Source organism: Melanotaenia boesemani, chromosome 13, assembly GCF_017639745.1.
Source record: "Melanotaenia boesemani isolate fMelBoe1 chromosome 13, fMelBoe1.pri, whole genome shotgun sequence".
NCBI lineage: Eukaryota > Metazoa > Chordata > Actinopteri > Atheriniformes > Melanotaeniidae > Melanotaenia > Melanotaenia boesemani.
In genome coordinates, this window is record NC_055694.1 from 1,495,188 (window position 1) to 1,509,996 (window position 14,809).

The 14,809-nt window shown below is 45.5% G+C and overlaps 1 protein-coding gene across 1 annotated transcript in view; it reads left to right on the forward strand.

Moving 5' to 3' along the window:
* The window catches only part of slc6a8 (solute carrier family 6 member 8), a 40,843-nt gene extending 26,034 nt beyond the window's left edge, over positions 1-14,809 (forward strand). Inside the window, exons 8-13 of the mRNA XM_042003935.1 lie at positions 6,212-6,324; positions 7,281-7,418; positions 7,489-7,591; positions 8,108-8,208; positions 8,279-8,449; positions 8,672-14,809. Of these exons, the coding sequence (XP_041859869.1) occupies positions 6,212-6,324; positions 7,281-7,418; positions 7,489-7,591; positions 8,108-8,208; positions 8,279-8,449; positions 8,672-8,806 (761 nt within the window). The 3' untranslated portion in view covers positions 8,807-14,809. The remainder of the gene's footprint in view (positions 1-6,211; positions 6,325-7,280; positions 7,419-7,488; positions 7,592-8,107; positions 8,209-8,278; positions 8,450-8,671) is intronic.

Here is a 14,809-nt window from a genome sequence, read left to right on the forward strand (position 1 = left end):
TGATCTCCATTGAAAGTGTGTTCCTGGCCTGCCTGTACAGGGCTCTGTCTCAACTCCTGTAGACGTCCTCCTTGGCTCAACGGAGGTGTCCAAGGGGCCATCGCCTCGGAGCTGAATTACATTATAACAGTGTAAAAGTATTTTAGCAATCCACCCTTTCATCCCCATGAAACCAGAGATTAGCCTCCATGAGAATGATCATGTCTGAAACCAGGTACCAATGTGGATCGGTTCAAAACCTCTACTGTCTGTTTTCCGTCAGGACAGAGTAGCTGCACAACTGGAGGACGTCAGTGTGATGAACACGCACAGATTTCCAATGCACACCTTCCTCAATCTCTTTTGCTTTGTAGTCCAGCGCTACTCGAAGAAGAAGCTCAACTTCTTCATCAGTCCAAACAAATGTTTCTCTGGTACCTCGCTGTGAATCCTCAGCCATCTTCTCTTTTTCCAGTGTGAACTTCCTGCAACACGCAGTGGCCTTTTCCTGCGCATGTGCTACGTCTTTTTCTAGCTTTGGAGTGTTACTCTTTACTCATCGTAGCGCCCCCCCCCCCCCCCCCCCCCCCCCCCCCCCCCCCCCCCCCGCCCTGTAGTATGTACTACAGCAGTTTCGTGGGTATGGTGAAGCCTTTTTCTCCTACTTTTCTTCACCGTTTTCACACCTGAACCAAATTCGGCAGTGTGTGGACAAGTTTTGGAGTGAACTCAGGTTTGTTGTCATTGTACGCGTCAAATGACTTGGTTAGCACACATACATCCTCACAAACGCTAACGTACAATGTCACAGTGTTTGCAAATTCATGCAGGTTTGTGGTTACAGCTTCAGAAACACTCCAGTCAGTGGAGTCCTGGAGTTCCTGTTTGGCTTCATCTGGCCACTTCTCCTCCATCCCAACTACAGGCTTAGCAGAGTTTAGTTTCTGACTATAGGCGGGGGGGACAGAGCGATAAGCATGTTTCAGAACGGTGTAACTATGGTCCAGTATGCTTTTGTAACCTGGTGGGACAGTTCACATGTTGTCTGTATTTAGGCAGTTCATGGCTGAGTGTTGGTCGGTTAAAGTCCCCTAAAATTACAACCAGAGAGTCCCTGTGATCCCGTTCTAGATGTGTGATCTGTTCGGCCAGACGCTGGATAGCCTGAGGCGGGATGTAGACCCCCACAAAGATAAAGGATGAAAACTCTGTGATAATAAAAAAGCTTAAAGTTCAGAACATGGAACTCTAGGTTCAGGTCACAATGTTCGTGTATCACTGTGACATCAAGTACACCAACCTTTGTATATGTAGAAGCATTTTCCGTCGAACGGTTCACTCCTCCGCGTCGTCCATTAATTTATGATAATGGACACCTCGTTGGGCATTATCCCACTTATACCATGGTCACTTACAAAAGAAAAAAATATTAAATAAATTATTAATGCCTTAACGTTGTTTTTTACAGTTAAAATCTTAAGTTATTCACGGGAAGCGGCTGAGTGGACTATTTTGTTGTGACGCGTTGCCAAGGTAACCGGCTCTGACACAGAACCTGCAGCTCGGTCGGTCAGCTGTTGTATTAGACCTGATCAGTGGAGGGAAGGAAGATGATTGCTTAACGTTATGTTACAAGACACAAAATATAATTTCAGAGGGCGGGTGCAGCTCTTACAGCTGGTGTCCAGAGGATGAGGCGACATTTTTGTTTCAGTCAAAGTCCACAGATCGTTTCCTAAATTGTTTTTATAATGTTATCCACCATTACCTCTGTATCAAGTATGTAAGTAAGTGTGGTGGAGGAGGTTTTTCTTTTTTAATGTGCTCGCTTCCCCATTGAAGGCGAAAGGTGTAGAATATAGCAGTAATTGCGGGGCGGAGTAGAGCGTCTTTACATCCAGGCGGGTATTAGTCCCTCCCCTGTTATCTTAGGAGCCATAATCTCTTTCCTTCTCTGGGGCTTTAGCGGTTCTTGGGTATTTACACCCGCATGTTTCTTTGCAGCGTTGCGGTTTGCTTATTGTTGCAGCTGTGCGGAAAGCCGCATGACATTTCACCTTTGCGGTGAACTGCTGGGTTGTGACTGAGTTTGGTGCTGGGGCAGCTCATTGGAACCTGTCACGGTGTTCCTGGTCTTCTCTCCCTTCCCATGTTGGGATGTACTGGTCAGACTGCTTTCGCTCGTCAGACGGAGCGGGACGTTAATCTGCATCATATGATTGGTGTGTTTTCCTCTTTTTCTAGACACGTGACGCTATACTGTGCTAAGAGGTTGCTGTTTTGTCTCCGCTTGGATTTCCACCAGCTCCTCCAGTTCATCAGCCCTCCATACGATCTAAACCCCGGCATATAGAGTTGTTCTGGGAAATTGTCTGTTTTTATGTTTTCTTATTGTTTTAAAATAAATTGTTTAAATAAAATATCATTTTTATGGGAATCCACCTACCTACCGCTTCTGGTTTAACGTCTGTGGACTCTGACCGCTGCCGGTTTAACGTTTGTGGACCCTGACCGCTGCTGGTTTAACGTTTGTGGACTCTGACCGCTGCTGGTTTAACGTTTGTGGGCTCTGACTGCTGCTGGTTTAACGTCTGTGGACTCTGACCGCTGCTGGTTTAACGTTTGTGGACCCTGACCGCTGCTGGTTTAACGTTTGTGGACCCTGACCGCTGCTGGTTTAACGTTTGTGGACTCTGACACTGCTGGTTTAACGTTTGTGGACTCTGACCGCTGCTGGTTTAATGTTTGTGGACCCTGACCGCTGCTGGTTTAACGTCTGTGGACTCTGACCGCTGCTGGTTTAATGTTTGTGGACCCTGACCGCTGCTGGTTTAACGTCTGTGGACTCTGACCTCTGCTGGTTTAACGTTTGTGGACTCTGACCGCTGCTGGTTTAACGTTTGTGGACTCTGACCGCTGCTGGTTTAACGTCTGTGGACCCTGACCGCTGCTGGTTTAATGTTTGTGGACCCTGACCGCTGCTGGTTTAACGTCTGTGGACTCTGACCTCTGCTGGTTTAACGTTTGTGGACTCTGACCGCTGCTGGTTTAACGTTTGTGGACTCTGACCGCTGCTGGTTTAACGTCTGTGGACTCTGACCGCTGCTGGTTTAATGTTTGTGGACCCTGACCGCTGCTGGTTTAACGTCTGTGGACTCTGACCGCTGCTGGTTTAATGTTTGTGGACCCTGACCGCTGCTGGTTTAACGTCTGTGGACTCTGACCTCTGCTGGTTTAACGTTTGTGGACCCTGACCGCTGCTGGTTTACCGTTTGTGGACTCTGACCGCTGCTGGTTTAACGTTTGTGGACTCTGACCGCTGCTGGTTTAATGTTTGTGGACTCTGATCGCTGCTGGTTTAACGTATGTGGACTCTGACCGCTGCCGGTTTAACGTCTGTGGACTCTGACCGCTGCTGGTTTAATGTTTGTGGACTCTGACCTCTGCTGGTTTAACGTTTGTGGACTCTGACCGCTGCTGGTTTAACGTTTGTGGACTCTGACCGCTGCTGGTTTAACGTCTGTGGACCCTGACCGCTGCTGATTTAACGTCTGTGGACTCTGACTGCTGCCGGTTTAACGTTTGTGGACTCTGACCCCTGCTGGTTTAACGTCTGTGGACTCTGACCGCTGCTGGTTTAACGTTTGTGGACTCTGACCGCTGCTGGTTGAACGTTTGTGGATCCTGACCGCTGCTGGTTTAACGTTTGTGGACTCTGACCGCTGCTGGTTTAACGTCTGTGGACTCTGACCGCTGCTGGTTTAACGTTTGTGGACCCTGACCGCTGCCGGTTTAACGTTTGTGGACTCTGACCCCTGCTGGTTTAACGTCTGTGGACTCTGACCGCTGCTGGTTTAACGTTTGTGGACTCTGACCGCTGCTGGTTTAACGTTTGTGGACCCTGACCGCTGCTGGTTTAACGTTTGTGGACTCTGACCGCTGCTGGTTTAACGTTTGTGGACCCTGACCGCTGCTGGTTTAACGTTTGTGGACTCTGACCGCTGCTGGTTTAACGTTTGTGGACTCTGACCGCTGCTGGTTTAACGTTTGTGTCGTCTCTCCTGGACTGACGGAGCCCAATAATCCTGCACCTGCTTTCACAGCGATCCACCGTCACAGACATGATCTGGTGTGTCTGCAGCCGGTGTCTAAGTTTCTGTTGCTATGGTTACAACTACTGTTTTAGTCAGCACAGTAATTTACAACAAGAAGTCTATTTAACCGGAACTTCTTTTATAGGTGTACATTTTCACTTTTTAGTGGACACCCTCCAGCCAATCAGAATTGAGTATTCACCCAGACCGTGGTATAATCATGATTAATTTGTATGCTGTGAGAATTCTGATTAAAAATGTAAAACTGTAGACATCTGCGATGCTAATTAGTGGACACAGCTTGGATTAACACGTCCCTTTGGTCACATTATTTTTTTTAGTCTTTTCTAGGAATACCATCATTTTTGTCCAGGCCTGTTTCACGAGTTTATGTTTTTTAAATAATTCTGTAGAAACATGGTTGAAAAGCAACGTCTGACTTTCATTAAATTTCATAGAATTTTTATTTATTATTACTTTTTCAGATTCAAGTTATTTCTCTGAACATTGTGAGTTTTTCTTTCATTAACCGAAGGGAACCAACAATTTTGTCCACGTGTGTGTTTACAACTTCAGACCAGTGTAACGGAAGAACTGAATGAGCTGAAAGGATTGTTTATTCAGTGCTGTGTGTGTGTGTGTGTGTGTGTGTGTGTGTGTGTGCGTGCATATCTGTGCGCGTGAAGCCGTCTGCCAACTCTACGTGTATAAATAGCTCTGCAGCGCATGACGTGACTTCACAAGCACAGTTATATTTAGTTTGTCCTCAGAAGGGTACTGGTCTGAGCCGCTCACATGGACTGAGTTCTGGATCAGGTTCTGTTTGGAAGCCCGGTTCCACGAGTTCATTCACACTGGTTTAATTTATCTGCTGCAGCATCACGCCATTAAATTTTACTCTTTATACCGGAGTAGATGGCTGTATGCAGCAGAACATCCTTCAATCTTTTTATTTTAATCTTCCTGCAAAAAGAATAACAGTAAATCCACTTTGCTCTGATTCCTGACACGTTTACAATGGTTTAAAGTATTAACCTGTGTGTGAATACAGGATTATTTAACAACCCTGACAACATGTGACTTATCGCTGTTTCATGTTTGAGCAGCAGGAAATCTGTGTAATGCTCCTTGATCTAAAAACCAGTTTAAAGCAGGTGAATGGAGCTGATTGGACAAGACATATGTCAATTAACGCAAAGTGTGACAGAGCCGAACATGATGCAGTTTAACACCCTGTTCACGCTTCAGTCCGATTCATTATAGTCCGGTTATAATCTGATTAAGCCTGGTTGTATGATCCTAATATGGCTCATACAACCAGACTTAATCAGATTATAATAACTGTCCTCATATAAACCAAATCATAAACCTAAAACTAATGACCTCGCTCAGCAACGCCAGATGTTTCTGCATAGAGAGTAAAGAGACAGAGAGGAGCCCAGTGCATCATGGGACGTCCCCCAGCAGACAGGAGCCCAGTGCATCATGGGACGTCCCCCAGCAGACAGGAGCCCCGTGCATCATGGGACGTCCCCCAGCAGAGAGGAGCCCGGTGCATCATGGGACGTCCCCCAGCAGACAGGAGCCCGGTGCATCATGGGACGTCCCCCAGCAGAGAGGAGCCCGGTGCATCATGGGACGTTCCCCAGCAGAGAGGAGCCCGGTGCATCATGGGACTTCCCCCAGCAGACAGGAGCCCGGTGCATCTTGGGACGTCCCCCAGCAGACAGGAGCCCGGTGCATCGTGGGACGCCCCCCAGCAGCCTCGGTCTATAGCAGCAGGACTAGAGGATGGATCAGGGTCACCAAATCAGACCTGCTAGAAGATCTGAGTAAATTAGTATCAGTAACTTTTTCATTAGAATTTTCCAAATATTTCTTTCGTGTCATGTTATTTTACATATAAATGGAACGTTTTATAAAATATAACAAAAAACAAATTCCTAAGAAATAATTTTTTTCTCCTCTGACCAACTTCATGGTTTAGAAACCAGAACCAGGACCTGGTTAGAAGAAGTTAAATAGAGTGCTGTTTCTATTGTTCCTGTTAATAAACTGAGGATTTGGATTGTTTTAATTTCCCAGAGGATTCTGTGTCCATCCTGGTAAATCCACGCTGTCCATCCTGTGTGTTCCAGGTCCGGGTCTGGCCTTCATCGCGTACCCGAAGGCCGTCAGTCTGATGCCCGTGGCCCCGCTGTGGGCGGCGCTGTTCTTCTTCATGCTGCTGCTGCTTGGACTCGACAGTCAGGTGACCAACCCCGACTCACCTTTTCCTTACAGAGGGAGAAAATTCCCAGAATTCCATGTAAAATCATCGAGACCTGGAATCTTTCTTTTCATGCATCACTACAGTGAAAATCTAGATCTCTAAATTGCCACTTCACTCGATTTTCCCACTCACATTACTAGATATATATATAATCATTATTACCTATAGAATTAAGTTAATTATAGAATTGATCATGAAAATATTATTTTATTAGGTCTGATTAATAAATACAACGTCCACCACATCTGCCAGTATTTGGCTTTGTCTTTTCAATAATTCATGTATGAAATGGTTCATTGGAAAAATGAGGAAAAAAGTACACAAATAATTAAATATTTTATCAAATAAACTTCATTCTGCGATGTGACACTTTACACATAAACAGGAAGTAGAATAATTTTCCAGTGAATGTTTTTATAGAAATTGGAGAAAAGAGTTTTCATAACTAAAGAGATGAAACAGAAATGAAGGATGTCAACATGTTAAACTCAGAATAAAAACCTAATGCCTGATAATTACGTTTTAACGTCCAATTTAAAACGCAGAAACATTTTCTTTTAATGGCCTTTTTATATATTTTGTGTGGCTTTACCCCCCTTACACCTGGATTTATTAAAATGATTTAAAAAGAAAATAAATACAACAACAATTAAGGAAAAAATAACAGAAAGACAAGATTGGTGTTAAATAAATAAATAACAATATATACAGATAAATAATTAAATAATGTCAATGAATATATATATATATATATAGATAATAAAAGCAAATAAATAAGTATAAAAATAAAATAAGGGCCAGAAATGGTTTATTGAGATCAAAAGATCTAAAAGTTTCACTGCTCAGTCGAAGCTGGACCATCATCATCATCATGCAGGGATGAAGATGACGTCTGAGGGTGTGTTCAGGGAGGCTCAGACATGTTTTCTCTGCAGTTCGTCGGGGTGGAGGGCTTCGTTACCGGGATCCTGGATCTCTTTCCTGGAAAGTATTACCATCGCTACAAGCGTGAGATTGCCGTGGCGATATGCTGCTCGCTGTGCTTCATCATTGACCTCTCCATGGTGACGCAGGTCAGACAGAAAACTTGACAAACACAGGGAGGCTTTGTGCCGATGACTGACGCTGGGCTTGCCTCTGCAGGGAGGGATGTACGTCTTCCAGCTCTTCGACTACTACTCGGCCAGTGGGATGACGCTGCTGTGGCAGGCGTTCTGGGAGTGCATCGTGGTTGCCTGGGTCTACGGTACGACGCACACACCCAACATGTCTGGCCCTGATATATGACTCATTTCCCATGAAGTCAGAGAATAAAATGCGAAGAATGTTTATGTTTCGTAACTTATCGAGTCACTGGAAACAAAACTGTTGGGAAATCTGATTTAGTGATGTTAGATTTTTTTTACCGGTTTCCAGCAGGTTTCCAGTCCAGCCTCTAAACGTAGTTTTATTCAGACTCTATTTGGTAAATGACATTCACCATAAAAAGAAGGTCCTGGATATCTGAGCCGACCATCAGAAGACTCGTCAGACCATGTCTTCATGTTGCCGTGTGATTGGCTGGTCAGGAATTAGTGTTAACAGGAAGCTGAACAGGTGGAGCTGATGAAGAGGACGGTGGGTGTAGATAAGCAGGTTAACGGTGTCAGAAATCAGGTGAAACTTCCTGCTGCAGGAGTCGCCTCCTGGTGGCGGTTTGGTAGAAGGCAGCTTTAGACATCCGTCCTCGGTCTTGTCTCTGACGGCTGCTGGATGCCTGCAGGTGCCGACCGCTTCATGGACGATGTGGCCCGGATGATTGGGTACCGGCCGTTCCCGTGGATGAAGTGGTGCTGGTCATTCATAACGCCGTGTGTCTGCATGGTAAGCCTCAACCACACTGCACGCCTCCATTCCTGCTTCGACTTTGTTTGACGCCCAGCTGCTCCTTCAGGGCATCTTCCTGTTCCACCTGATCAACTACAAGCCGCTGACCTACAACAACGTGTACGTGTATCCGTGGTGGGGCGAGGTGATTGGCTGGTGTCTGGCTCTGTCCTCTATGCTCTGCATCCCCGTCAGCCTCCTCTACAAGCTCTTCCGAGCTAAGGGAAGCTTCCGAGAGGTCAGCTGACACACAAACCATCACTCTGCTCATGCTAACACTTATTGGCTCCAACTCTTCCTGTAAGATTCCCACTTCCACAAACGTCCGTGTGTAAAATGTAAAAACAGAATCTCATATTTTATTCCCAGTAGAACGTAAACAGCATGTCAGATGTTGTTTGTCTTTAGCGGTGTAGCAGCCATGGCGACTTCCTCCTGATGTTTCCGCTCTGTGTTGCAGCGCTGGGCCCACCTGACCACTCCGGTGTGGGGGGCCCATCATCTGGAGTACATGGCCCCCGACATCAAGTCGCTGACCTCTCTGTCACCCAGCACTGACGACAACAAGGTCATCATCTTCGAGAGCGTCATGTAGGCAGGACTCTGTGTGTCCCACCTGCAACAAGATGGCCGACACCCCCCTCCCTCCCCCACACTCACACATGCTCCGCCTCCAAACGGGCCGCACAGAGACTCTCTAACCGAGCCGAGCCTCCCTGGACTGACTGGAATTCTCCTGAGATCCCCCGTTGTGTCTCTGCAAATCCATCCATTGATTGGTGGCTTGATATCACCATGGCAACCAGATCTATACGTGACAAAACTACAGGATGTTTTCAGATTTGTGGTAAATCCAATGGATCTCTGCTGCTTCTCCTGTTTAAAGGATGGAAAATCCCAGATTTCTGGGTCTAGTTTCCCGTTTGGGACGAAGGGGATCGGTTCATTCTTGTGTTGGGTGGGTGAGGTGGACACACACACACGTACACACACACACACACACACGCCAGCGATGATGCATGCTCTGAGGTTGCGTGTGCATCATTGCTGTTTATGGAGACAGAGTTTTAGACCGACCGGCCCACAAAAGATCCAAGATCTGAACAGTACTCCAGTTCCGCCGGCAGGACCAGTGATTTAAAGAAATGGCAGCAGTCCCTGAAAGCACCACCAGACCTGATATCTGATCCACATCCTGGTTCTCTGACCACTGACATCAGATCTGGTTTCAACAGTCACGCCAAGGTCCGGCTCACACAGGAACCAGCAGGGAAGGGTGTAAGCAAGTTCCAACTAGTTCTGGTCCAGATTTCTGGATCTTTGTTGTAACATGTAAGTTTAGTTCTTCCAGAAACCGAGTCTCTGAGGGGTCAGTAGTTACCCATCCTCCCGTTTCTGTCATCATCTGGTTCTGTTGGGTTGTGTTGGGGGTAATTTGAAACCTTGCGAGAACAGAAACAGGTCAGGTCAGTGCCCCCCCCCATGCTGGGAGGAGGTCCAGGCCTGTGTGGGAATCAGGTCAGAGGCTAGGTCGCCTTCTCATGTTTCTTATCTTATAAAAGTAACAGGATAACATTTATCAGGCCTGGGCAGATCTCTCCAAATGTCGATATTAATTTAGGATTAATTAATCGTGGAGTTTAATTCTGAAATCTCTGGTCAGGTACCAAACGTTGCCTTACGTGTTGTTGTCTTAACTTCAGAGCCCGTGTGGCTGACCAGCCGAACCCGAAGCCTGCAGGACGTCCTGCACGGCTCTGGTTAAGAATCGGTCACAACTCTGTCTCCTACCACCCACGATCCACCATCACGAGACACATGCTGATTAGAATGTAAAATAAAATCTAGTAAAGCGACGTCCATTTGACATCGTTGTGAAATAATGTTGCAGCACTTTTTCAGAGAATCCTAGAAATCGTGTTTTGTTGTAAAATGATTCAGAAATTTATTTTGCTGAAAAATATGATATAACAAACACATACATGTATATATATATATGTATATACATGTATGTGTATATATGTATATACACATGTATGTGTATATACATATATGTATGTATATGTATATATGTGTGTGTATGACCTGAATTTGATGCACATGTAAATGAAATGATGACTTTTGGCCGACTTCAGCAGAGCTTCCAGCTTCAGGCTACCTCACACTCAGATCTGCAGAACAAACACATTCATATGCAAACAGCGGCTCTGAGGAGGAGAGGATCATGGGAAATGAGAACATTTCTGTCTCAACCTGCTTCCTGTTGCAGCTTTGAAGGATTTCAGACACCTGTGAACTTTTTAAATCTGAGTTTTATAGAGAATTAAGGGAAGCTTGTCTGGCGCCGTGAGGCCTTCAGGTGTCGGAAGGACTGATATGAACCAGCAGCAACGGGCGGCGTTCGTTAGCTGCAGTGATGTTCATGCTGCTGAAGCTACATGTGGCTTGAAACGCACCATGAAAGGGAATTTTCTTCCTCTACTTTTCTGACTTCTGATGTTCAAAGTGCTCAGAGTTTTCAGAGTTTTAGCTTCTGATCATTTCAGCTTTTTACTCTCTGATTAATCAGTGTTTGCCTCGGACCTCCCATGGCTCACATCTTCACATGCTTTTCATTCATCTGTTTTATTTCTGGCTGAAATATGCTTCCGTCATTTTAGCTGCATAATTGCCAACAGCAACTCTTACATGTAAAATAAGCAGAATGTTCCCGACCGACGTGCCGCGGGAGGAAAGCTACTGAAGTTAATCCAGATTTAATTACATAACTAATTAAATAATAAGTTAAGTCAGAATTTACCTGAGAATCAGCTTGATCTCTCTGGCGTCAGTTATCGGATCGTCTAAGAGGAAACAGCTGCTTTAACCAGATAAATCCAGACTAAACCGGACTCGTTCCATCTTCCAACACTTACTACAACAGAAAAACAGAAGTTTGTCAAATTCTACTAAAGAAAAGAAAAAAATTAGAGAAACGCTTCAAAAAATTTTAACTGGCCTAAAAATAATCAGTTTTTAATCAGTTTTCAGAGTTTGTTGTTTTTACATTTGCACAGAGAAATGAGTTCATTTGAAACAGGAAGTTTTTCTAGAGACGAAACGAAAACAAGTTCGTTTATTTCTAGAGTTTAAAATCAGTTTATCTGTATTTTCTTTGTACTAAAACAAATTTTAACTAGCTAATGAAAATTAAAACCGTTATTAAGATAATGTTGAATTTTGAGTATTTTTAACCTGCTGATGCTGATCAGAAGGATCAATGTGTGATCAATAATGAGCCAATCAACACTGACACGTACAGAGATTTTAGTTATTATCACAGTTAGTGCCACAAATTTCAGTAAAGAAACTTACACAGTGTTTTATAGAAAGTAAGACAAATTTTAAACGTGGAATATTTTTTAATCTCGTGTTTTGTCTCCGGAGTGGAGCCCGGGAGGGTCACAGGCCGGAAAAGATTCAGTATTGACATTTTAGACAAGAAAAGAATCTGTATTACCAAAAAGCAGATTTCTTTTCTCCATGTTTTTCTGTCTGTGCTCTTCTGCCAAAAATCATGTGTTGACAGTATTTTTTGTTTCTTATCCAGAAATGTGTGTAAAAGTGGGCGAGACAGAAAACCCACATTTAACGAACCGAAACGTGTCAGCCGGTGTTTATGGAGACAAACTGGTGGTTTTTCCACAAATTTATTCTGAATTTTATTTTCCTTCCAATAAAGTCTGCGTACTGAGACAATAAATGATGTAGTTAAAAGTCATTTGTAATTTCAAGTTCAGTACTGTGAGAAAACATTCTCTAAATATTTCTGCCCGATGCCCGTCACAAAACTGATCTCCAGATGTTTTCAGCTGATGTTCTTTGCTGGCTGTTAAAAGTCAGTAAATGTATCACCAGTTTGTCTCCAACACTGACCAACATTTCACACCGTGATGTCAGAGTGATGTCAGAGTGATGTCACTGTACTGGATGAGCTATGCAAAGAGTTCTGTTAGCGTTCTACAGGTGAACAATCAGATCTGATGGACCAGTCTAACTTCCACCACAAGGAATCTGATCCAGTCCGAGCCAAACCCCTGATCCAGATGTGTACATGGAAACCAAAGTTTTAACCGTCTCAGGAGAAGATCTGCGTAGATTCAGCTTCTCCTCACAAAGGATGTTCAGAGTTCCTGAAAGACCAAATTTATTCATGCTTTTTACAGAGTGATGCAAAATTTAACAAATAAACAGCAAAATCATAAAAAATTGTTAAAAGTACAAACTAAGTCTTAGTGATACAAATTATTTTGTTTTAGCAAACAACTTCAACTTTGTTTTTTAAACTTTTGCACAAAATCTGAGAAATAAGGTTTGAAAATGTGATTAAATGATAAATGAAATGGTTAAAAATCTTTCTTGAGATCGATGCAGAATGATTCAGCAACGGACTGACTGGTACATCTGGCTGATTGTCCTCCAACAGGTTCTGGGACCTAGCTCTGAGACCTGGTTCTGGGAACTGGCTCTGAGACCTGCTTCTGGGACCTAGCTCTGAGACCTGGCTCTGAGACCTGGTTCTGGGACCTAGCTCTGAGACCTGGTTCTGGGAACTGGCTCTGAGACCTGGTTCTGGGAACTGGGTCTGTGTTGATTCCTTCGTTGGAGAGCGTCTGTCTCTCAGAAACCTCCAGCTGATCTCAGACCAGTTTCTACACAGCTCGATGTTTTTATTTCAGCTTCCAGCCAAAAACATTGCCAAAATGTTTTTTTTTTTTAAACCTCCAAATAAAACGAAACTAGAAAAGCTTAAAAGGGAACATTGAACAAAATCATGTTTTCTCTCGTCTGTCTTGGTTTTTTCTCTTTTTGTAATAAGTTTTCTTTTATCTTTACAACAGGCAGGACTTCAGGGTGCTACAGAAAACTACGGTTAAAAAAAGACATTTTAAAGTTGTGTAACCTGCAGGGGGCGGTTTAACCTGCAGGGGGCGGTGTAACCTGCAGGGGGCGGTGTAACCTGCAGGGGGCGGTTTAACCTGCAGGTGGCGGTTTAACCTGCAGGGGGCGGTGTAACCTGCAGGGGGCGGTGTAACCTGCAGGGAGCGGTGTAACCTGCAGGGGGCGGTTTAACCTGCAGGGGGCGGTTTAACCTGCAGGTGGCGGTTTAACCTGCAGGGAGCGGTGTAACCTGCAGGGGGCGGTTTAACCTGCAGGGGGCGGTGTAACCTGCAGGGGGCGGTGTAACCTGCAGGGGGCGGTTTAACCTGCAGGGGGCGGTTTAACCTGCAGGTGGCGGTTTACCCTGCAGGGGGCGGTGTAACCTGCAGGGAGCGGTGTAACCTGCAGGGGGCGGTTTAACCTGCAGGGGGCGGTTTAACCTGCAGGTGGCGGTTTAACCTGCAGGGAGCGGTGTAACCTGCAGGGGGCGGTTTAACCTGCAGGGGGCGGTTTAACCTGCAGGGGGCGGTGTAACCTGCAGGGGGCGGTTTAACCTGCAGGGGGCGGTTTAACCTGCAGGGGGCGGTGTAACCTGCAGGGGGCGGTTTAACCTGCAGGGGGCGGTGTAACCTGCAGGGGGCGGTGTAACCTGCAGGGGGCGGTTTAACCTGCAGGGGGCGGTGTAACCTGCAGGGGGCGGTTTAACCTGCAGGGGGCGGTGTAACCTGCAGGGGGCGGTTTAACCTGCAGGGGGCGGTGTAACCTGCAGGGGGCGGTGTAACCTGCAGGGGGCGGTTTAACCTGCAGGGGGCGGTGTAACCTGCAGGGGGCGGTTTAACCTGCAGGGGGCGGTGTAACCTGCAGGGGGCGGTGTAACCTGCAGGGGGCGGTGTAACCTGCAGGGGGCGGTGTAACCTGCAGGTGGCGCTCTCCTCTTGGAGGAAAAGGCATCATGTTTGGGTTGGAAACTCGTACAGATCAAATCATAAAAAACAGCGTTGTTAATCAAAACTAGGCAGAAAAAGAAAATCCTGCAGAGTTTAAATGAGCAGACTGATCTAGTCCCGCCTGGGCCGTGGCTGTGCAGCCTGGCTTCTAGCCGTACGCTGGATCTTGTCACTGTTTTCTCACAGCTAGCAATGGCTGCTAAGACAGACAGCTAGCTGATTTTCTGTTGTTTTGTTTTGGTCAAATAAAAAAATCTATGCACACCATGTCAGCGAGCGTTCGATGCTAAACGCCTGTAGTTCCGACTGTGACCCGTCAAGTCCGATCAGAACTGAAGCAGAACTGAATCTGAATTTATGTCTGCTGATAAAAAAAACGTCTGCTGTTTGTTCCAGCCCAAACGTGGCCACATGGCGTCCTCTTTCATCCCAGCATCTGCCATTTTGTTGTTACTGTGTTTGTGACTTCCTGTAAACTGCAGTCTTCCATCCATAACTTTAGAAGAGCAGAAGTAGTTTAACAAATGACTGTGTAGCTGTGGTCGTGATCAAACTTGGGGCTCGATGTTAACGAGTCACCAGCCAAAACCTTCAGAGTTAATGATGAAACTCTGAGCCATGATGCTGCCATGTGTTTCATTAACGTGTGGTCTCCATGCTTTACGTCTCTGTGATCACTGTGCTCACCAGCAACTAAACCAATGGCAATAAAACTAATGTCAAGACAAACA